General features: G+C 41.4%; 1 protein-coding gene across 7 annotated transcripts in view; it reads left to right on the top strand.

The window, feature by feature from the left end:
* Nucleotides 1-23527, top strand: part of NR3C1 (nuclear receptor subfamily 3 group C member 1) — a 125220-nt gene that overhangs the window by 81635 nt on the left and 20058 nt on the right. For all 7 annotated transcript variants that reach the window (XM_027604647.2, XM_027604648.2, XM_027604649.2 and 4 more), the window contains exons 3-4: nucleotides 15150-15313; nucleotides 20912-21028. In XM_027604647.2, coding sequence (XP_027460448.1) covers nucleotides 15150-15313; nucleotides 20912-21028 — 281 coding nt within the window. The remainder of the gene's footprint in view (nucleotides 1-15149; nucleotides 15314-20911; nucleotides 21029-23527) is intronic.

Here is a 23527-nt window from a genome sequence, read left to right as displayed (position 1 = left end):
TTCATTTTTGGTGCATGATTGCCATGTAATTTAGTGTTTAATGGCTACTGTGACATCATCTTAATCATTTATAATGTGAATATGCTAATTTAAGATTTAAGCCAACACAACTAGAATCTTAAGAAAATGGAGATGACATGGATACTTTCATACCTTTTTAAAAAATTGAATTATAGTTAGAATACAATATTATTATAGTTTCAGATACACACCATACTGATTTAATGTTTATAAACATTGTGAACTGATCACCAAGATAAATCTAGCTACCATCTGTCACCATACAGAGTTGTTACAATATTAGTAAGTATATTGCCTATGCTGTACATTGCATTTCCCTATCTTATTTATAACTTGAATTTTGTATCTTCTAATTACCTTCCTGTATTTGCCCATCTGCCCATTTCCCTCCCCTCTGGCAACCATCAGATTGTTCTCTGTATATATGAGTCTGTTTCTGTTTTGTTAGTTCATTCTGGTTTTTAGATTCCATATATAAGTGAAATCACACAGTATTTGTCTTTCTTTTCTTTTTTCATTTAGCATAATACCCTCTAGGTTCATTCATGCTCTCACCAATGGCAAGATTCCATTCCTTTTTTATAGCTGAGTAATATTCCCTCATACATACATACACCACACTTGCTTTATCCATTCATCTATCACTGGACACTGAGGTTGCTCCCATATCTTGGCTATTGGAAATAATGCTGCAGTAAATATGGTGTATATATATATATATCTTTTTGAATTAGTGTTTTCATCTTTTTTCTAGATAAATACTCAGAAGGGAAACGGCTTGATTGTATGGTAGTTGTATTTTTAATTTTTTGAGGACCCTCTGTTTTCCACAGAGGCTGCACTGGTTTGCATTCCCGCCAACAGTGCACGGCGGTTCTCTTTTCTCTACATCCTCACCGACGCTTGTTATTTCTTGTCTTTTTAATAATAACACCAGACTGACAGGTGTAAGGCAATATCTCATTGTGGTTTTGACGTGTTTCCCTGATGATGAGTGACACTGATCATCTTTTTATGTGTCTGTTGACCTTCTGGATTTCTTCTTTGGAAAAATGCCTATTCATGTCCTCGGAATCCATTTTAAATTGGATTGTTTGTGGGTTTGTTTTGTTTTTTTGTTTGTTTAGTTGTGTCAGTGCCTTATATATTTTGGATGTTAGCCTCATATCAGGGGTATCATTTACAAATACTTTCTCCCATTCAGGAAGTTGCCTTTTTGTTTTGTTTTGTCTTTTTGTTTCCTTCACTATGCAAAAGCATTTTAATTCCATGTATTCCCATTTGTTTATATTTGCTTTGGTTCTGCATGCCTGAGGAGACAAATCCAAAGAAATATTGCTCAGACTGATGCCCAGGAGCTTACTGCTTATGTTTTCTTCTATGAATTTTATGGTTTCTGGTCTTATATTTAAGTCTTTTAATCCATTTTGAGTTTCTTAAAGTGATCCAATTTCATTGTTGTGCCTGTTTAGTTTTCTCAATACCATTTATTGAAGAGATTATCTTTTCTCCCTTGCCTTTGTCATAAACGAATTGACTGTATAAGCATGGGTTTATTTCTGGGCTCTCTGTTCTGTTCCATTAATCTGTGTGTCTGTTTTTTTGGCAGGACCAAATTGTTTTAATTACTACAGCCTTGTATACTTTGAAATCAGGCAGCAGGATACCTCCAGCTTTGTTCTTTCTCAAGGTTCCTTTAGCTATTTGGGGTCTTCTGTGGTTCCATACAAATTTTAGGATTACTTGGTTCTAGTTCTATGAAAAATACTGTTGGTATTTTGATAGGGACTGCACTGCATCTGTAGATTGCCTTGTGTAGTATGGATATTTTAGCAATATTCATTCTTTAAATCCATAAGCATGATATATCTTCCCATTCATTTGTGTCATCTTCAGTTTCTTTCATCAACGTCTTACAGTTTTTAGCATACAGGTCTTTCACTTCCTTGGTTAAATTTATTCCTAGGTAATCTATTCATTTTGATGTAATCATCACCTGGATTGTTTTCTTAAGAGAAGTGTATAGAAATGCAACAGGCTTAGGTATATTAATTCTGCATTCTGCAACCTTACTGAATTCATTTATTTTAAGTTCTAACTAGCTTTTTGGTGTACCTTTAGGATTTTCTATATATAGTATCATGTTGTCTGCAAAGAGTTTTACAGTTTTACTTCTTTTCCACTTTGGATCCCTTTTATTTTTTTCTCATCTGATTGCTATGCTGCTAGAATCTCCAATACTACGTTGAATAAAAGTGGCAAGAGTGGGCATCCTTGTCTTGTTCCTCATCTTAGAGGAAAAGCTTTCAGCTTTTCACCATTGAGTATGATGTTAGCTGTGGGTTTGTTAGGTATAGCCTTTTATGTTGAAGTATGTTTTCTCTCTATCTACTTTGAGAGTTTTTATCATAAATGGATGTTGAATTTTATCATGGTTTTTGGGCAGCTATTGAGATAATCAAATGATTTTTATCCTTTTGTTGTTCATGAGGTATATCACATTGATTGACTTGCAGATACTGAAACCATCTTTGCATTCCTGGAGTAAATCCCACTTGGTCATGGTGTAAGATTCTTTTACTGTATTGTTGAATTTGGTTTGCTAATATTTCATTGGGGATTTTTGCATCAGTGTTCATCTGGGACACTAGCCTGTAATTTTCCTTTTTTGTGGTGTCTCTGGTTTTGGTATCAGCATAATGCTGGCCTCAGAGAAAAGTTTGGAAGTATTCCTTCCTTTTCAGTTTTCTGTATGAGTTTGAGAATAAGTATTAACTCTACTTTAAATATTTGGTAGAATTCACCTGGGTCACCATCTGTTCCTCGACTTTTGTTTGAATCAATAATCAAAAAACTCCCAACAATTGTGTTACTAAATAATTGGTCTGTTCAGGTTTTTTTCTTCTTCTTGATTTAGTCTTGGAAGATTGTTTGTTCCTAGGAATTTATCATTTCTTCTAGGTTGTCCCATTTGTTGGCAAATAATTGTTTGTAAGAAGTCTCATAGGATCCTTCATATTTTTATGTACTGGTGGTAACTTTTCCTCTTTCATTTCTGATTTTTATTTACTTGGACCCTTCTCTCTCTCTCTCTCTCTCTCTCTCTCTCTCTCTCTCTCTCTCTCTCTCTCTCTCGATGACTCTGGCTGTAAGTTTATCAATTTTGTTTTTCTTTTTAAAGAACCAAGACTTAGATTCACCGATATCTTCTATTGCCTTTTTTCCCTATTTCATTTATTTCCACTCTGATCTTTATTATTTTCTTCCTTCTACTTACTTTGGACTTCTTTTCTTAGTTCTTTTATGTGTAAAGTTAGAGTGTTCATTTGAGACTTTTCTTATTTCTTGAGGTAGGCCTATCTTGCTATAAACTTTTTAGATCTGCTTTTACTGTGACCATAGATTTTGGACTGTTCTGTTTCCATTTTCATGTGTCTCGAGCTATTTTTTATTTTCTCTTGGCTTTGTTGACCCATTGGTTCTTGAGTAGTAGCATGTTGTTCAGCCTCCATGGGCTTGTGGGTTTTTTTTTTTTCCAATTTTCATCTTATAATTGATTTCTAATTTCATACCACTATGAAAAGATGCTTGTTTTGTAGCCTAACCGGTTATCTATCCTGGAGGATATTCCATGTGAAATTGAAAATACTGTGTATTCTTCTCTTTAGGGATGGAGTGTTCTGTATAATCCATCTATTAAATCTATTAAATCCATCTGGTCTCATGTGTCATTGAAAGCCAGTGTTTCCTTATTGATTTTCAGTCTGGGTGATCTATTCATTGATGTAAGTGAGGTGTTAAACTCCCTTACTATTACTGGATTACCGTCAACTTCTCCCTTTATGTCTGTGAATAATTGCTTTGTGTCTTTAGGCTCCCCTCTGTTCCTTGCATAGATCCTTAGAAGTGTTACATCTGCTTGTTGGACTGATCCCTTTATCGTTATGTGATCTCCTTGTCTCTTGTTACACCCTTTCTTTTTGTCTGATACAAGAATTGCTTCCGTGGCTTTCTTCTACATTTGCATGGAATATTTTTTCCATCCCTTCCCTTTCAGTCTGTGTCTCTCTTTATATCTGAAGTTAGCCTCTTGTAGGCTGCATATGGATGGGTCTTTTTAAAAATCCATTCAGCTACCATATATCTTTTAATTGGAGCATTTAGTCCATTTAAGGTATTTATTGCTAGACTGGTATTTATTGCCACTTTGTTCATTGTTTCTAGTTGTTTTGTTAGTTCTCTGTTCCTTTCTTCTTCTCTTGCTCTTCTCCTTGTGATTCGGTGACTTCCTTTAGTGTTATGTCTGATTTCCTGCCTCTTTATTTTTTGTGCACCTCTATATAGCAGTCTCTTTTAGGTTGATGGTCACTTAAGTTCAAGCGTGTTCAAAAAGCACTACCTTTTATCCCCTTTGATGGTTTTGATGTCCTATTTTAGATCTATTTTGCGTACCCTAAGTACTATGGATCTAGGTGATTTTACTGTTCTTGGGTTTTAACCTTATAATACGAGCTCTATGTAGGTGCTTGATCCACTACCTCTACTATAAGTTTACCTTTAGCAGTCAGAGTGGTTTTGTGGGTTGTTTTTTTTTTTTCATAATTTCCTTATTTCTAGTTATGGCCTTTTCTTTTTCATTTAAGAAAGTCCCTTTAACATTTTTTGTAAGGCCGGTTTGGTGTTGATGAGCGTTTTTCATTTTTGTTTGTCTGGAAAACTCCTTTATTTCCCCTTCAGTTTGGAATGATAATCTTACCAGGTAGAAAGAGTATACTTGTGTTTTCAGTACCACTCCCTTCCAGCCTGTAAAGTTTCTGCTGAAAAATCTTCTTCCCTTTTATGGAACAAGTTTTCTCTTGCTGCTTTGAAGATCCTCTGTAATGTGTGTGAATCTCTTTGGGTCCACCTTATTTGGATGGGCTTGTGTGTTTCTTTCACCAGGTTAGGGAAGTTTTCAGCCATTATTTCCTCTCTTTCTCTCTTCTCCTTCTAAGACCCCTACAATGCAAATGTTAGTATGCTTGGTGTTGTCCCAGAGGATTTTCTTAAACTTTGCTCAGGTTTTTAAAATTTTTTTCTATGCTGTTTCGATTGGGTGATTTCTACTAACCTTTCTTCCAGGATCACTGATCCCTTCTTGTGCATCGTCTCATCTGCTTTTGATTCCTTGTAGTATATTTTTCACTTCAGTTATTGTATTCTTCAGCTCTGGTTCTTTATATATATATTTTTTTTTTCTATTTCTTTGTTGAATTCTCACTGTGTTTATCCATTTATCTCCTGAATTCAGTTAGCATTTTCATAAGCACTACTTAGAATTCCTTATCTGGTAGGTCGCTTATCTCTGTTTAAGTTTTTTTTTCTGGAGTTTCTGTCTTACTCTTTTAATTTGCAACATACTTCTGTCTCCTTATTTTGCCTGTTTCTCTGTGGTAGTAGATCAGTTACATCTATTAATTTTGAAGGAGTGGCTTTGTGCAGAAGGTGTCCTGTGGGGTCCAGTAGCCAACCCAGGTGCCCAAGGAGTAACCCCTGGGTGGGCTCTGTCCACCCCTCCTGTTGCAGTGGGTCCCGATTCATATGGACTCATTGCCGTGTGTGGGGCTGGCTTAACCCGCAGTATGGCCGGGCTGGTGGGCAGGGCAGGCCTCCTGCACAGCTGGCTGCAACTGTTGTACGTGTTCCCGCTTGCTGGGCTGGCACCCAGGGCAGGGTGCTTGGCAGGGGCTGTGGTCCCTGCAGGAGAGGTCGGGCAGTAAGCCACTTGTGAGGGGCTCCAGGTTGGCTGGATGGGGTGAGTTCACAGGGAAACACTGGGGCCAGGCATGGTGCTAGCACAATAGAGAGAAAGTGTTAGAAATGGTGTCCATCGGTGCTAGTCCAGCTAGGTAGAAGTGGCAAGTACAAAATGGTGCCCGCCGGGGCCATGTCCCCGGGGAGTGCTCCAAGTGATCCCTGCCCCTCTGGCACACACCCCACCGTTAGTGAATGTACTTCCTTCATGTGTCAGCCAGGTGCTTTTCAAACTGCTGCCTCTGCCCTGGGCCCCCACACAAGTGAGAATGCGTGCACGCCCTTTAAGAGTGCAGTCCCCATTTCCTGCTGCCCTCTGGCTCTCCTGGCTGTAAGCCCCATTGCTTTTCAAAGCCTGTCATTATTGGTGCCATTCACCTGGGCAGTGGCACCTGATGCAGGGCTCAGGCCCCTCCTTCCTCAGTGACGGCCTCTGTGGTTGCGCTCTCCCTCCCACTCGTGGGCCTCCCCAGCAGGCGTGTGGGGCCTGGCCAAACTGTGTCTCTGCCCTTCCTGCACATCTCAGTTGGGCTCTCTAACAGCCTTCGTTGCGTATGATCTTTCCTGCTCGTCTTTGCTGCTTTCTGCGAGAGCCGTTCCACTTAGAGTTGCAGATTTTTATGTGTCCGTGCAAGGAGGTGAGCCCAGGATCCCCCTTTTCCTCCCACCTCTCAAATCTCTTAATTATAGGCAATTTCTATTCTGTGATACTAATGACAGAAGAGAGAAAAAGCAGAAATTATTTTTAATGTTTAACTTTACCTCAAGACTATCTACTTGGTGACTCACACAAGATTTTAAAAACTCTGTCGAGCTTGAATGGATATTACCCTGCAGGTCCCTGCCAGACAACACAGTTACGAAGGTAAGGAGCAAAGATTTTGGAATAAGGCAGTGCTGAATTCAGATCCAGGTTGTGTTCATGTGACTTTGGGCAAACAAATGGCTTAACTGTCGTCAGTAAAATGGACTAGTAGGAACGATTATTTGAGGTATTATACTTATTAAAGTACCTAGCTTTGAGGAGCTTGACATATAGAATTAAAATATCCATCACCTGGCTTAAAATATGAGTATTACCATGATTGGGAGTGTTTTGTTTCACCTCCTAAAAACCGTTTGTCTTAAATTCTTCATCTGCCTTCTTGTATTGCAGATGCCCACTAAGTAACTTTTACATCCTTTTAAAGACTTCTTTACCTCTTTTTTTGGTCCTCTTTGAGGGACAAGTTGTCCAGTCTTTTCACTGTTTATTCAATCCTTAGAATTCTTCCTTTAAATTGTTCCAATGGATATTAGAAACCAGGGTGTGAAGTAAGAGCATCATCACCAAACCCCGAGGGAAATGTATACAGCAAAAAGAAAAACAGAAACACCATACAATAAAACAACGACAAAACCCTCTCATCTGGTAGACTGGCATGATAGAGAAACCAAGAAATTTTCGCACTAATATAAAAATCTGAGAAATGAAAAATCAATCCTTGGCTTTGGACTGAGGGAGGAAGCATGTGGCCATAGATCAAGTTGGGGTTGGTTCTGAGAGTTTCATTCCTTCCTTTATACTAATATAAATATGAATAAGGACACAGCTGCTCTGAATTGATTTTACAAACGTTTTTGTAGGGATTTAGGAATTGTGCTAATTGTGCAGAATGAGATGAGCATTGGTGTGTGGGTCATTTGAAAATTTAGTCCAACAATACAGACTGTTGCACGATTTTAAGGCAGCTGTTTTTATCTGTTTGACCTGTTTGGGGCAATGGTTACTTGGGCAAAAATCTTGATTTACAGATCCTGGTTGGAAGGGAATTTGCTACCTTTCGTTGTGTATCACTAAAGAAGTCAGACCTCTGGCTACAAAAGTAGAAGGCCTTCGTACCTCAATTTGAAGACCTAGATCTACCTCAGTTTCTTAGTTTTGCCACTTTATCTTTGTGAGAGAGGTGGAGTATCAGTTAAGAACACTGTTTTTGTTGGCCAAAGGACCTGGGTTTGAATCCTGGCTTTGCTAGTTACTATGTCACCTTAGGCAAGCCACCTTCTCTAAATCTCAAAAACAGAACTCACCTCATAGGTTTGTGGAACACATTAAAGGGGGTAACGTATATAAAGAAAGAGTTTCCACAGTAGCTCCTAGTAGTAGTTAGGTGATAACCTATATTCTGGCTATAATCTCAAACATCTACCATGTTAGCTGCCTTACATTCTTTTGCAGAACAGATAAAGATGATAAATAAATACATTAACATCTACTGGACACTGTACAAGATGATGGTAATATAAACAGGCCTAAGCCATGGCCCTTACCTAAGAGGAATTATTGATAGAAACCTCCATCAAAAGGTATCCTAGAATCAGCTATGTAAAGTGCTGCATGGCAGTGTTTAAGGGAGTCTAGAGGTTGTCATGGAACTGAAAAGCCATGGTGGACACTCCAGGCTTGGGGAACAGTTCTTATAACAGTATTCCCAGGAAACATGTAGTATCACATAGTAGTCACTTCATAAATATTTATAGAATCCAGGATCCCTAAGTGATAAACCAAATGGTTTGTGTAGAGGGGTGGGAAGACCTACAATTGGAGAAAGAAACAAGAGCCAGAATGTGGACCCTTTTGGGCTTGAACTATATATAGTGGAGGAGTCCTGGAGAGTTTATTAAAAGACCCATGATGGACAAAAGCAGTTTTAGCAGTGTGGGGAAGGAATGGAAGGAGAAGCAGTGAAAGTCAGGAGGACTCTTTAGTATAAACCATCATTGTGGTTAAGGCAAGAGAGGGAAGGCGTGTGTTGAGATGGCTGCAGTCACAGTGGACAAGAAGGAGAAGATACATGACCATGCCACACGGAGTAATAAAAAAGACTGGAAAGGGGGTTGAAATTGGCAAAATTTCTGCATTTAAGCCCAAGTTACTAACTATAGTAACTTAGAAATAAGTTCCTTTTGTCAGTTGGGGCAGAAATGAGCAGTGTTGGGTTTCCTTAACATCTTTATTCAAGTGTTTCACAGCAATTGTATTACAAATTACAATAAATGTTCAAAATTCCAGAATCAAAAACAGTTCACTTCAAACTAATGTAAAATGAAGTCAAATACAAACCATCAGTTTAACACAATTCTAAATTAAACTACAAACCCGAAATAGACCGTAGCTGATAAAGTCTACTCAATCTTACAAACTGGACGTATATGACTGAAACCCAGGATGACTCCCACAGGTGCTGGGACCAGCCTAAATTCAAGCTTGCAGGGTGATTGCAGATAATTATAATTACAATGGCCTTCAGCTCTGGACCCCATAATGAATTTACCTACTGAATAGCACGGTAGCTTAACCAACTTGATTGGCATCTGACTCCCTAAAAATAAAATCCAAACTACATATATACATTGGTATATGAGAAAAACCAAATCATGAAAAGATAGGGAAAAAAACATTACAGGTGAGATGTGAGCTCAAAAACACAACTCCACAGGGCGCCTGGGTGGCTCAGATGGTTAAGCGTCTGCCTTCGGCTCAGGTCATGATCCCGGGGTCCTGGGATCGAGTCCCGCATCGGGCTCCCTGCTCCTTGGGAGCCTGCTTCTCCCTCTCTCTCTCTCTCTCTCTCCCCCCCTCCCCCTCCCCCTCTCTCTCCCTCTCCCTCTGTCTCTCATGAATAAATAAATAAAATCTTTAAAAAAAAAACAAAACACCACAGCCATCAGTTTCAACCTTTGGTATCTAGTGTGACAGACATTAGGAGAAGGTAGTAAGCATCCCATTGTGTCACACCTGTTCTTGAATTCTTTGAAGAGATCACATTCCTAACTCTGTATGTACCAGGCCATCATTATCCCTGTGTGCTCTTAAGAAGTGAGGAACACACATCCTTACTCCACAACATCATTACTGGTTAAAATTCATGTCTGCCGATGCAGGGAACAGAGCTGAACACATGCAGCCTATGGTTTCAAGTTACCTAACACAGTGACCAGACTGAGGACTGATCCTTCCAAAGACAAAGAAATACATTTCTTCCGTGAAACACGTTAGATCAGACTTGAAGAAAGAAACGTAGACAAGGCGACCCTATAAATAAATACACAAGACCAAAGAAGCTTTTTGCAGACCCAGATGTATTCTTCCTTCCCTATACCTCCAGCCCCACCTTGGGAAACATGGGCAAGCTCTTAGAGTTTACTGATGGAAGACCTTCATTTTTCAGGCAGCAACTAAGCCCAGAGATGTTAAGTGACAGGCCATTGGCGTCTCAAAGGTGTGACAAAGGCATTACCTTTTTCATGCATCCTTTACTGAAAATGCTCCTGGCTTTAGAGTATAGTGTTTGGTGCTCTAACCTTGTCCCCAAGATGAGTGCGCATAAATGATGCATAGTTTGGGGAAACTGTCTTAATATGTACCTTAAGTTAAAACCAGTAGAACCCTCTCTCAACAAAGGCAAAGCAAAGAGAATCATCAGTGTTTCTTCTCACTAAACAACAAAATGTGTGCTAGTTAAAACCATGTAACAGAAATATTGTGAAAGCCTTCCACCAATTTTTCTGTTTGATTTGAAAACTAGTCCATAGCTTATTATCAAACAAATCAGTAATCCTTTAGCTAATGCAGGCATAAATGGGCAGTCAGAAAATGTAATCACCTGGTGTGTGCAGCGGAGTATTTACATTCTTCCTAATGAAAAAAGATAAGAAAAATGCAGGTGACTTTGGTGTGTAAAAACCACCTTTTAGGGCTAGCGCTGGAGGGACAAATAAATTAATCACTAGACCTGTATAGTCCCTGGTGTCAGCTCTGTTTTCAGACTCCCTTTGGACTTATCTTGAATCAAAGAATATTTAAGGCTGCCTCAGTAGGGTGCTTGCTCCACTTAACCATAGTTAAGAGGTTTTAAAATGTTTCTGGTCCTTGTTGAATTTTTGTTTTTCCTCTATGTTGCTGAAAGCTTTATGGCACAGGGCTCTTAACCTCAGCATTATTGACATGTGAAGCTGGGTAATTCTTTGTTGTGGAGGATTGTCCTGTGCACTGTGGGATGCTGAGCAGCACTCTGATCTTTTCTCGCTAGATATCAGTAGCATTTCCCCAGTTGAGACAATCAAAAATGTCTCCACCCATTGCCAAGTGCCCCCCCCCGGGGGGGGGGGGGGCAAAACTGCTCCCAAATGAGAACCACTGGTTTATAGTATTTGGACAAAAACTGGTAAGCCTATGAGAAGACACCTGTTCCATGTGTAGTTGGTAAAAATTAATCCAATTATAGTAGCTTTATTTTCAGGATTTTCCCCCCATGGTAATTAATATTCATTTTCTGAGGTCATATTGTTTTTGCCTTTTTTTTCCTCCAAATAAAAAATGTTGATTTAATTCACTTAAGTTGAAGGCTAAACCAACACCACAATTTAACCAACACCACCATTTGGGTTTGTAATGTTTATCATCCCTGTTCCTTTGTCTTTGGGGAGAAAGCCTCTAACTGAGTAAGCGATACTGGATCATTCTGCCAGGCACATTACAGTCCCCATTTAGAAATAGGGCAATTGAGATTGAGAGAGATTAAAAGGTCACCGAGCTACTACATTGCAGTTAGGTTATGAATTCTCGCCTGCCTGACTTAGAATCCCGACTATTCTCTGTAACAGCAGTTCTCCCTATGTAGGCCACAGACCCCTGGGAGTCCCCAGGATCTTTTCAGAAATACATTCAAGATAATACACAGTCTCTGTTTGCCTTTTTCACTGTGTTGACATTTGCAGTGATGGTCCAAAAGCAGTGATGAGTAACACTGCAGGCGTGCGAGGGTACAGTAGTCATTGTCTTCACTGCTATGCGCTCACAGTTCAAGAATATCCTGGAGGAAGCAAAATATTACTGATTTTCTTAAACTTCCACTTTTGACAATGTCCTTTTACTATCCATCTGTGTGACAAAATGGGAAGATGCGTAAAGCTGATGATGCACTTAGGCTGCACACAGCACTTAGGCTTGTGTCAAAGAGAGGAGTAGGTGTAAGATTGTTTATGTTGTGTGGTGAAGAGCCCCCTTCTTCATGACCTACCATGAGTAAACTATGGTGTTTAGCCTTGGGTGCTTGGCAAAGGTTTTCTCAAAAATGACTGAAGTGAGGTTATCACTTCACAGAAGACAACTGACAGTATTTGTTGCCGGTCTATAAAAATTTGAGCTTTCAAACAAAATTTAGAACTTCGACTTCTGTCTGCCACTGTGAGCTTGACAGATGTGACTCTTATATTGTTTAATGAACTGTGTCAATATTTGGAAAATCTGCCTAACTGAGTGAAACAATATTTTCCAAATGACTAATTCATGACAGTACGAAATCACGCATGGGTCGTGCTGGCCCTTTGGCTGGACTGGAGTCCTTCGGCGGTGTCACAGGGTCGCACTTGGAGCTGCGTACCGTGTTGTCCTCACCCGTTTCCCAGTGGTGTTCATCATGGGCCATGTGTCTTCACTTCTGTGTGACAAAACGGACTTCTTCCACTGCTGTCTGTGGTACACTTGCCAGTTTTACACACACTCTGTGCTGACGTGAGGTAGCGTGGAAGGACTGAGGGGAGGCCACGAGGCTGACTGGAGTTACAGACCCCGAGCTACACTTGCATCAGTGCATTTGCTCATGTCATTTGCCCTTTCCTTGTTGCCGTCGGTCGCTCGTGGTTCAGCATATGCTCTAATTTATAAGACAGAATTTGGGAAATACTGTCCTGGGTTTGGGGCTTTATACTACTTTCCACTTATATAATACTTAAATTTAATGCTTTTTTCCTAAAATCTCCAGTTTTCCTGAAACAGCAAAGAAGGAACATCTACAGAGTGCTTGCTCAGTTCAGGAACAATGTGCTAGATGTTGTGTGTATTCTCCTGTTTTCCCAGTGCACGCGCACACACACACATAGGTGATGTCCTCCTTCCCAGTCTGCTTGTGGAAACTGAGGCTCAACGCAGTAGCCACCAGCCCAGGGTCACAGGCCTTTCAGTGGTAGGGTGGGAATCTGAAGCCTGTCGGTTTGACTGCAAACAGGCCCCCTGATCACCCTCCTCCTCCCGTGCAGCCTCATCTCAGGGTGACGCCATCCTTCCATAGGGCTGCTGAGAGGCTCGATGAGGTTGTACTCATGAAGCCTTTTACAGCTAGAGGACAGGCACACCTCGTCATAGGGCACTCTGCTTTATGCACTTAGGGTTGGCACAGAGCGGCAGTTTGTAAAAAATGCAAAGTCGAGCAAGCCTTTCGGTGCCATTTTTCCCACAGCATTTGTTCATTTGTATCTCTGTGTCACATTATGGTAATTCTCTATTTCAGATTTTTTTGTTTACTATAGTTATAGTGATCTGTGGTGGTGACTCGCTGAAAACTCAGATGACGGTTAGCATTTTTTAGCAATGAAGTATTTTTAAATTAAGGTATATACTTTGTTTTGGGGGTTTTTTTTTAAAGATTTTATTTTTTGTTAGACTGTGCACAAGCAGGGGTTGCAGCGGGCAGAGGGAGAAGCAGGCTCTCCGCTGAGCAGGGAGCCTGATGCGGGGCTCAATCCCAGGACCCTGGGATCATGACCTGAGCCGAAGGCAGATGCTTAACCGACTGAGCCACCCAGGTGTCCCTATACCTTGTTTTTGTAGACATAAAGCTCTTGCACACCTTAGTAGACTACAAAATAACTTTTATATGCACTAGGAAATCAAAAAAGTCATTTGACTTGGTTTCTTGCGATACTCCCTTCACTGTTGTCTGTGATCTGGAACTGAGCCTGCAGCGTCACTGAGCTATGCCTCTACTACAGAGCACTATTTAAAAAAAAAAAAAAATTAAATACATACACGTATGTGTTTGTAATGTATGTCAACACATATAATTGGGTGAGGAAAAATTACAGAAGCAACCTTTGAAATCTTTAAATGTTACTACTCATTTTCCATAAACAACTGGTTGGTCTCTAAAAATAGCTGTCAGATGGCAGAGATGGGCCGAGCAAGAATAGGAGCATCTTCAGGACTTAAGCCAAAGAAGTTTTTGCTTCCCTAACACATCGCTCTGTTCACTCACTCTAAGGTCCTCCTACTTTCCTGTCACACTCTGGCCCAGAGCAGCAGCTCTGCATTAGTTACAAGCTTCCGTCCATCCAGGGCGCCTCACGCCAGACCTACAGCAGAGTCACTTCAGGTGGCTCTCTCCCGTTGTAGGCTGTCAGCATGTGCTCCATCCACTCTCCCAAACTCAGCAGGGAATCGATACCTTGTGAGAGAGAAGTCTCCAGAAGTTCCTGAGAGCATGCACAGAACATCATGGAACCCTGGACTGGGGGGCGGGGGGGGACTGTCCATTTGACAGAAGCCTCTTCCACAGACAGAGGATCGGCCGGGGGCAGCAGCTTCATTTGCAGATAGAACTGAGGGGAGCTTTTGGGCTTGTAGAAAGTCTCCAAAACAAATGAGGAATAGAGGATCTCCCAACACCAGAACAGCACTCAGCGGGGTGAGAAGTCCGCAAAAGGAAAAACGGGAACTGGGCAGAGCAGCAGATTCCCCCCTTCCTCCCTTTTCTTGAGGCCATCCCTTCCTGAGTGGGGAGGGCAGAACAGGGGTCCCCCTGCGGAAGCCCCGTGCTTTTTCCGCTCTCACCACGAGCCAGCCGCGGGGCTGAGAGACAGTCTGGCTTCTGCATCCCCCCTAAGCCGCAGGGTCCACCCAGACGACCCTGGGAATGACATGTCGGCCCAGGCTCACGTACTGTAAAAAGCTGTAGCTCCCGGGGAGGACGTAGGCAGAGCTGTCCTGAGACATGAATGAATTTAGAAGATGCCTGTACAAGATCTTAAAAATCAAAAATTAACTTGACGTCCTAAGCAATTAAAGGGGTAGGAGGCATCTTTTCGAAGTGATGGATGCATACTGTGTCTTAATCCCGGTGGGAGATGCAGGCTATCCGGCAAGCCAGACTCATTAGCTGCACACTTAGAAACGGTGAGTGATACCGTACGCACAGGACACCTTCATAAAGGGGACGATGAATATAAATAAGCCCTCAGCAACTAACAATTACAGTTTCTAAGTGGATCTCATTTTCACCATTCTTCTGAAGGAATACTTAAAAAGAAATGACCTCACTCTTAATTTTGTCTGAAAGAAGAATCCAACATTCTTTGAATATATTTAGGTGGGCAGTTGGAATGCCTACTAGTCCATAAAGCCAGAGTTCAGTGTGAAACATGCTCGCTGGGGAGTGAGAAGGTAAGAGAAGTGGATTTTGATACTTCTTTGACAGTCATGACAATTACATCATAACCCTGCCCTCTTCCTTCTTTAGCCCTGGGATGAGACCAGATGTCAGCTCTCCTCCATCCAGCTCCTCTGCAGCAACGGGACCACCTCCCAAACTCTGCCTTGTGTGCTCTGACGAAGCCTCGGGCTGTCATTACGGGGTCTTGACTTGCGGGAGCTGCAAAGTGTTCTTCAAAAGAGCGGTGGAAGGTAGTGTGTATTTTGAAGAGTTTTATTTTTCCTCTATTGGGTTCTTGTCTCCCAAGGTAGATTTTGAAGTTTCTGTTATATGTAAACCCCATTCAGGTTGGACGTCAGGAAGGGCTGGTGGGGTGGGGAGGTGGCCTCTTAGGCCTTCCAGTGGGAAAGAGATTTTAAAAAGCAACACAAGCAGAACTAGAATAAAACAGAAAAGTATGAATTCAGGGGCAGGAGTTTGGTCAGAGAACAGAAGGTAACTGTAAGAAAGGGGTGTCGTGTGAAATGGCGGTGTTAGGTTTGGGCGGTAACATCATGTTCATTGTACGAGAATCATGGGCTTTAACTCCCAGCAGGTAGTTGGCTCTGAAACTACCAACTATTCCAGTGTGACAGAAATGAGGGACAGTAAGGGGCGCCTGGCTGGCTCAGTCGTTAAGCTTCTGCCTTCGGCTCGGGTCATGATCCCAGGGTCCTGGGATTGAGCCCTGCTCAGGTCATGATCTCAGGGTCCTGGGATCGAGCCCCGCATCGGGCTCCCTGTTACGCAGGAAGCTTGCTTCTCCCTCTTCCACTCCCCCTGCTTGTGTTCCCTCTCTTGCTGTGTCTCTGTCAAATAAATTTAAAAAAATCTTAAAAAAAAAAAAAGAAATGAGGGACAGTAAGAACTTATGAAGGGGAAAGTCTCTGGATGGGATTTTTTGTTGTTGTTGTTCTACTGAGCCAGGCATCTTAATTCAGCATAAGAGCTAGTCCCTGTCCAATGGGTGGTCACGGTCTACTTGAAGTGAAGGATGAGGTAACAGTTTCCAGGTACGGAGGTTAAAATACTGAGAAGCAAGTGATAAACTGCCTGAGGAGGTCAAGAAAGAGGTATTTCAGAGGAGCTGATTTCACTATATGAATATTATGAACTTTACCCTTGTTATGGATTCAGCCTACTGACAAGGGCAGTAACATCAACTCCTGCAAGAAAGAGAAATTCATTCCATTATTTTTGGAAGTTACTCAAATTATTTATTTCATGTTACCAGTGAATCATCTTGGGAAAAAATCATGTACTTTAGTTACTTGTAAAGCAGGTTGAAGGTAGTGTTGCCTGAATGCATTACCTAAAGCTCTGATTATATTAATTTTTAAAGAAGTGTAATTATCCATTCACAGTATGAGAAGGATTATTATTATTTGCCTAGAGTACTGTTTGCATATCCTTAAGAGTCAGAGGAGTCATTTTCTTTTGTTTGGATTAGTTTGTAAAGAGCCAATTATAAAACTACTCCTTTAACCCCACACAGAGCACAGGGATTCAGGCTTTGCCCAGGTCAGCAGCTGCTGGGTCCTATGGAGGGGTCACATGGAACGCCCAGCCCTCCTGCTACAGAACCCACCACAGACCCAAGAGAGTGAAGCCTGTTCTTGTCCTCACTTTACCTACTTCAGCACTTCATTAACTGATGAGTTATTTCCATGACATAAATACAGTGACAGCAGTAGTAATATTATAGTAACGTTGATAAATTGATTTCTGAAAGTGAAATTCAGAATGAGACCATGGAACCTTAGAAGAATGGATATTTCAAGAACTATTTTAGTTAAAATGGAGGAGAATGAACAATTCTTTAAAACAGGGCTATAAATTCAAATGCCTACAGGGACCAAGTGTGTGTCATTCTGGCAAAGAGAAGACATTTGGGGCAAGGAAGGCATGCAGTGATGTTGGAGAGAGCAAGCTTACCTAAAAGCATCCAGTGTCCTTTAAAAAGTGTAAACAAACAAACAAATGCTAAACATACCTCCCCAGTAAAATACCACCGCAGGCCACATGCCCTCTGGGCTTAACCGCTGCTTCAGAATTAAATTCTTATACTTGCTTTTAGGTACAAATTTCATAGACTATTAGCCATACCATTTCAAAATGGTTATGTAGTGTTTAAGTCGGATGGCTCGATTACACAATTAGTAGGAAAAGGTTTAACTGTGGACTGTTAAGTAAATCCTATTTGGATTTTCATTTCCTCAAATGACCTTTGCAGCTCTAAAATTCTGTAATCTTTTGATAACCTAACTCATAGCAGTTTTACTTTTCCTTTCTAGACATGATGGAAATGTTTTAAAGCCCAGATACATATTTTGGAGCACTTTCTTAGATAATTACAGAGATGCAGTGTGTAAGGTCTGCATTACACTTGGCACTCCATTTTCAGCACCTGCTGGAAATAGTAGTTACCCCCGCCCTCAGATTGGCATAATATAAATACCCAAACATTCAACTGTTTTTAAGAAATTTGCACAAGTTTTAGTTATTTATTATCTAAATCCTTGATCTGGGTTGAATGGCTATTTTGAGGTTTTTAACTCAGTTCTGGGAGTCGCTTTTCTGCATACAGAAGAAAACTTTGGGTAGCTCCACTTCTTCCATGTATGCTAGTTCAGTGATGCCCCCCCCCACCCCCGCACAGAGTCCCTTTGACTTACGTCCCCCCTTTGCACAGAAGTGCGTGTAAGCTTTGTTGGTGCCCTAACGGCGATAAGCATCCACTACCCTCAGTGTACCATGAACCCAGTACTACGTTTTGGGTTTGTCACACCGCTGAATTAAGGGCTCTGTGAGCTCTTAGAGGCTGTAATGATCCCATGTGATCATCCAGGAAACTGAGGCTGAGACGGTGAGTGGCAGCGCTGGGATCCCACTGACCGTCTGAGAGTTTATATAACCGAGTTAGATACAGAGATGAAAGCAGTCCAAGGGAGTTATTTACCAGCAAGTGCTGAGTGCTCACAATGTGTAGGTGCCATTTGGAAGAGCATTCTACATAACTGCCTTCAACCCTTGCAGAAGCCCAGCAAGCTAGGTGCGAATGTTCCAGCTTTGCAGATGGGGAAATAGGGGCTCAGAAAATGTAATAAACATTACTGAGATCACACAGCTGGGAAACAGAGCTGCAGTTCATATCAGGGCCTTCCTGGTGCCCATGAGTGCATGTTCTACCACACCACACAATTTTTGAGAGCAGGTAAAGAAAGACGCTCAAGCTCACAGAGTGCACATTTAAGACCTGGATGTTTCAAATAAGGTAAACCAAGTGCACAAACCCCAGAACATGCCCTTTTTCTTGGACCACTGTTTTTTTTAAACTTAAAAACAACTACTTTACTGTCCCTACTGTGTTAGTTATCGATTGCTGTGTAACAAATGAGGCCAAAAATTAGTGGCTTAAAAGAGCAGGCACTGATTATGTCCTGCAGTTTCTGAGTCCGGAATTTGGAAGGAGGTGAGTAGCAGGGCAGTCCTGGGCCCCTCACGAATCATATTCAGACTTGTAGGCTGGGGATGCAGTCATCCCGCCTGGGGCCGGAGGATCCACTTCCAAACCTGTCATACTGCTTGGCAGGAAGCCTCAGTTCCTCGCTGTGTGGGACTCAGCTAGGGCTGCTCTAGCGGCTGGCCTCCCCCAGAACAAATGATCCACAGGAGAGAGCAGACTATGGAAGCAGTCATGTCCTTGTGACTTAATCTCAGATGTGACATACTGTGATTCCTGCCATATTTTATTGGTCACACAGACCAATTCTGTTATATTCTGGGAAGGGACTACACGAAAGTGTGAATACAAGGACGCAGAGACCATTGGGGGCCATCTTGGAAGCTGGCTATCACACCAACCATAAATGGAAACCAGAATCACTTGCCAGAAATAGGTAGTAACCATAAAAATAAATACAACTCAAACAAAACAATGTTAAAAAAAATTCCAGCTGTCTTGAAGTCTTTTCTCCTATTAGGTAGAAGAGGAATTTACAAAGTGGTAGAAGAGACGCAGGAACTCCAAACTAACATGACTCACTGTCTTATCAGAAGGATTGACCAGGAGTGACTATAAGTGATGCATGTCCATGTCTTGTAAAATAGTGCCCACTAGTTGAAACTCCTCCTTTTATAGATAAGACACAAACAGACTTGCCCAGCTTCACAGTAATAGCCAGAAAGGACTAATTTTAACTTATTTAAATTATTGATCGGTGTCCCCCTGATCCAGTAGCTCAGATTCTTTAGGACAGTGATGTTGGGGGATGCTTACAGGGTAGAACTGCTTTATATTTTAACTGCTCCAACTATGGATGCATCCATTGTTCCTACTTTTGCTTTAAAGAGGTGAGGATGGCTGGATTAGTGCTTCCATTTCCTGTCACCCAGAGAAGCCACGAAACATGCATGACACCAAAAGGAATGGAAACAGCTGGTACAGACATTTGGCCTTGGAGGGCAGCTCTGGAACAAAGCTCAACTGTAGGCCACTGGTCACCTCGGTGGCCTACTCCTTACACAGACTGGAACCTGATACAGTTAACCATGTCCCCAAAATACATGCTTAATAGCATGGTGATTTTTCCTAGGGATGTGAACAGAGTATGTTTCCATCCAAGTCTTAGACTGTCTCATGAAGGAAGGATCCTTACGCAGAAATCAGAACGAGGTATATTCAACCTAGTGACTTGATAATGATTTTTCTCTTTTCTCTAAAGGTGGTTTCTTCTTGAGAAATGTTCTGTAGTTCTGTGAATACCATCCCCTCTAGTGTGAGATTCATGGACTCTGAGTTGCCCAGGGCTCGTGTAGCTGCATGGGTCTTGTGCAGGAGGGTCCTTTCAGAGTTTCTGGCAGGCCAGATCCTCAGAGTTTCCTTCAACATTAAATAACCAGATTAAAAGAAAAGTACAAGACTGTGCATTTTGCAGTGGGTAAGGGTACACAGACTTTTGGTCTTCTCCTGTTAAATTTTTTTGCCATGTGAAAACTGCACTTCTGCCTCTTAGCGCATTCTTAAATCCTAGGTGCCAGAAGATTTTAGACAGCAACAAATGTAAATATTTGGGGTCAGTGGTCAATTCAAATATTCTCACATTCTAAAAGCATGTAAACGAATGAACAAGTACCCATCAGATCCATGTACTAGTTAGTTGGCCAGTGGTGTGATTTCCCTAACTAGTTGCTGGCAGCCTTCCCCTTCAAGATGAAGTGTGTGGCACCTGTCACTTAGAGCTGAAGGGGGAGCACACTGGATTTTGCAGGTGGTAGCCTAATGCTGAATGAGAGTAATTTTCCATGTGGGACTCAGAGTATTTGGAAAGCAGTAACCCAAGTGAGAAGTCATAATGAAGGAGGGCTTACAGACATCCTCCGTAGCTTTTAAACTGTGCTTGAAAAAGTTTCTGCTTGTATCTCAAACGAGGTGGCCTTGGAGGGCGGTGCCTGGGAAGAGGCAAGAGGACGGTGGGTGGCCACATGTTCTGTGCTTCTCCATCAGGGAGGTGTTCAGTTTGGGAAAATGTATCAGATGCTGCACTGAGCATTGGTGCCCTTTTCTCTATGTATATACTGCAGGTGACTTTCATGAACTACAATTATTTGTTGAACAGAGGAAGAGACTTTTTTAACCTGAGCTCACAGCTCTGTAAAGGCCATGTTAGCAAGTGCAACTGTACCTTTCTTAATCGGTGCCCATGGTCCTAGGCTGTGTTCAAGCCACAAGAGAAACGCAGCAAGTCTCCCCATAAAAATATCCTTTAAAACCTGGGAAATTTTGACAGTGCCTTTGTTTTTCCATCTAGGACAGCACAATTATCTTTGTGCTGGAAGAAATGATTGTATCATTGATAAGATTCGAAGAAAAAACTGTCCAGCATGCCGCTATCGAAAATGTCTTCAAGCTGGAATGAACCTGGAAGGTAATGTAAATGTCTGAAAGAAATGGTCTCTGCATGCATATAAAAATGCATTATTTTCCTTTTTAAAATAAAAGTAAGCAAAAGTAATTTAGTCATTACAATATATGTGCTTGACTAACAATTTTATTTGACTACCTTAAAAACTAGGAGTATTTATGAATATTTCATATTCTGCTTAAGTTTTTTCACCAGCTCTTATGGTGCGTACAGCCTTCATTATAGCCAGAATATATACCAAGAAAGTCAACTAGGTAACAATGACTCTGAAGCAACGTTACTCGTAGTTTTTTCTCCTCCCTTTCTGCAGCCTCCAAACTCTTCCCTAGAGTTAAAAGTCTTCCCTGTCAGATGTATTTACCTGTCCATTTTCCTCTCATTCACCCCTTTTACTTGGCTCTATAGCTGGAGAGAAGCAGATGGACGATAAATCTGCACAGGGAAGTAACTCCTCAAGGAGGTACTGGGATGGGTTTGGTTTTGCTTTCCAAGTAAAGAAGAAACCTGAAACTAGTTAGAACTTTTGAGTTTCATATCCCTGTTTCTATAACAAGTTGTATAATTAACATTGATCTCATCATTTAAAAAACTTTGCTATGAAAGAAGTTTGGAATTCTGCTGTAGTTGATAATGCGAGGTCCATGAAGGTAGCGGTGGCTCTGGAGGAACCCACAGGCTTCGTACTTGGGATATTAGTACTTTCCTTCTCCAGAAGCCACCAAGGAGGCAGGCCAGAGGCAGGCACTGAGCCTGACTGTCTGCAATGAAGGAGTGAACCGTCTACCGAGGTTGCAGAGTCTGTCCCAGAACAGCATGGCGTGCTGCAGAAGGGGCCAGAGCCCCAGGAGCACAAGGTGGGGTGCCTCATTCTGTCCTGGAAAGCTCCCTGGGCAGAAGCAACAATGAATCTGAAGTCTAGAAAAGCTAAGGAGGAGAAGTTAGGTAGAAAGGAAGAAAGGGAGGGAGGGCAGGAGGGAGGGCAGGCAGAGACAGCATCAGATTTGTACTTTAGAAAGACTCCTCTTGTCTAGGGAGATCAGCGGAACGACCCTAGAGGTAATCCAGAGAACACATCGTGATGTGGGAGGGAGAAGAGCAAGCATGTGGTTCCAGCAGAACGGAGACGGGTGCTGGTGCCGTCTAGCACGCTCTATGCACCTGTTTTCAACTAATAGATTGCTGGGTCTGACTATGAAGAGTCTCATTCCCCAATTTCAGACAGATGAAGTGCGCCATGTTGAAGACAGTCATGATGCACCAGTCACTGAACCCAATGTTTTCTAAGTGTGACTATGTTGCTTAAACTTGACTGCAAAGTGCCAACACATTAAGCATTGATTTAAAGAAAGTGATAGCAGCCCATCTTCTTGTAGGTGTTACAGAAGCCGCAGAGATGAATGGCACATTCAGGTAGTTCATTTTCAAGGGCCACAGGGATAATTGTTTTGTTCTCTTTATTTCTGCCCTGATTTTACCGAGTTTCTATTTGCTGCTGTCTGACCACTTAAATATATTTTATTTTCTTTATATAAAACTTCACCTCCCTCTTACAACTCTGTAACAACTGCAGTGCCCTCCCTCACTAGAAGACAACCAGGGCAGCTGGGGACATCTCAGTTTCTGTTATCACAATACCATCACTGCCCTTTCCAATCAGATTTATTTTAAATGTAAGCATACAGTTGAGACGGAGCTGCAGTTTCTCAAAATACTATTTAAAAAAAAATACATTGTATGCTTTTATAAGATGTCAATATAAGATATGAGAATAGTGGGGAAACCAGCATTTGTTAAGAGCTACTTTGTGCTAGTCTCTATCCTATCTTCTACTCACAGACGTTACCTGAGATCCTTACATTATTAAGAACACTTTGGAGCAGGACCAGATTGACCTCTGTCCACTTCTCCATATTTCTGGTTTGTTACTTAAGAATGTATCAGTTACTAGGTAGAACGTACAATACATGATAACAATTTTAATTATAAAAAACTGGAAGGCTTTTTAAAAATCTAAATACATAGAGGTTTTCTTGTGTGGTTTTAATGTGAAAGTCTCATTTTTGTCTTTAATTATTCCTGTATATATAAAACCTTTATTTGGAGTAGGTATGTGTCTGTGCCAGAATTGTTTGGCAGAGCATAATAGAGTGGACCCGTGAACAAATGCAGGTTTGAATTGTGCGGGTCCACTTAAAATGGATTTTTTAAATGTATTTTCTCTTCTTTAGGATTTTCCTAATGAAATCTTTTCTCTGGTTCCTTTATTGTAGGAATGCAGTATATAACAAACAGAATGTACAAAATATGTGTAAATCAACTGGTATGTTCTTGGTAAGGCTTCTGGTCAACAGTAGGCCACCAGTGACCTTTTTGGAGAATCAGTTATATGGAGATTTTTGACTGCATGGGGTTTGGCGCCCCTAACTCCCTCGTTTTTCAAGGATCAACCATATTGAAGAACAAGAGAGAGGGGTCAAGTGTTTCATTTTGTTAGTATTTTTT

The sequence above is a fragment of the Zalophus californianus genome, chromosome 5, assembly GCF_009762305.2.
Source record: "Zalophus californianus isolate mZalCal1 chromosome 5, mZalCal1.pri.v2, whole genome shotgun sequence".
Lineage (NCBI taxonomy): Eukaryota > Metazoa > Chordata > Mammalia > Carnivora > Otariidae > Zalophus > Zalophus californianus.
This window is presented reverse-complemented; position numbering and strand designations above follow the sequence as displayed.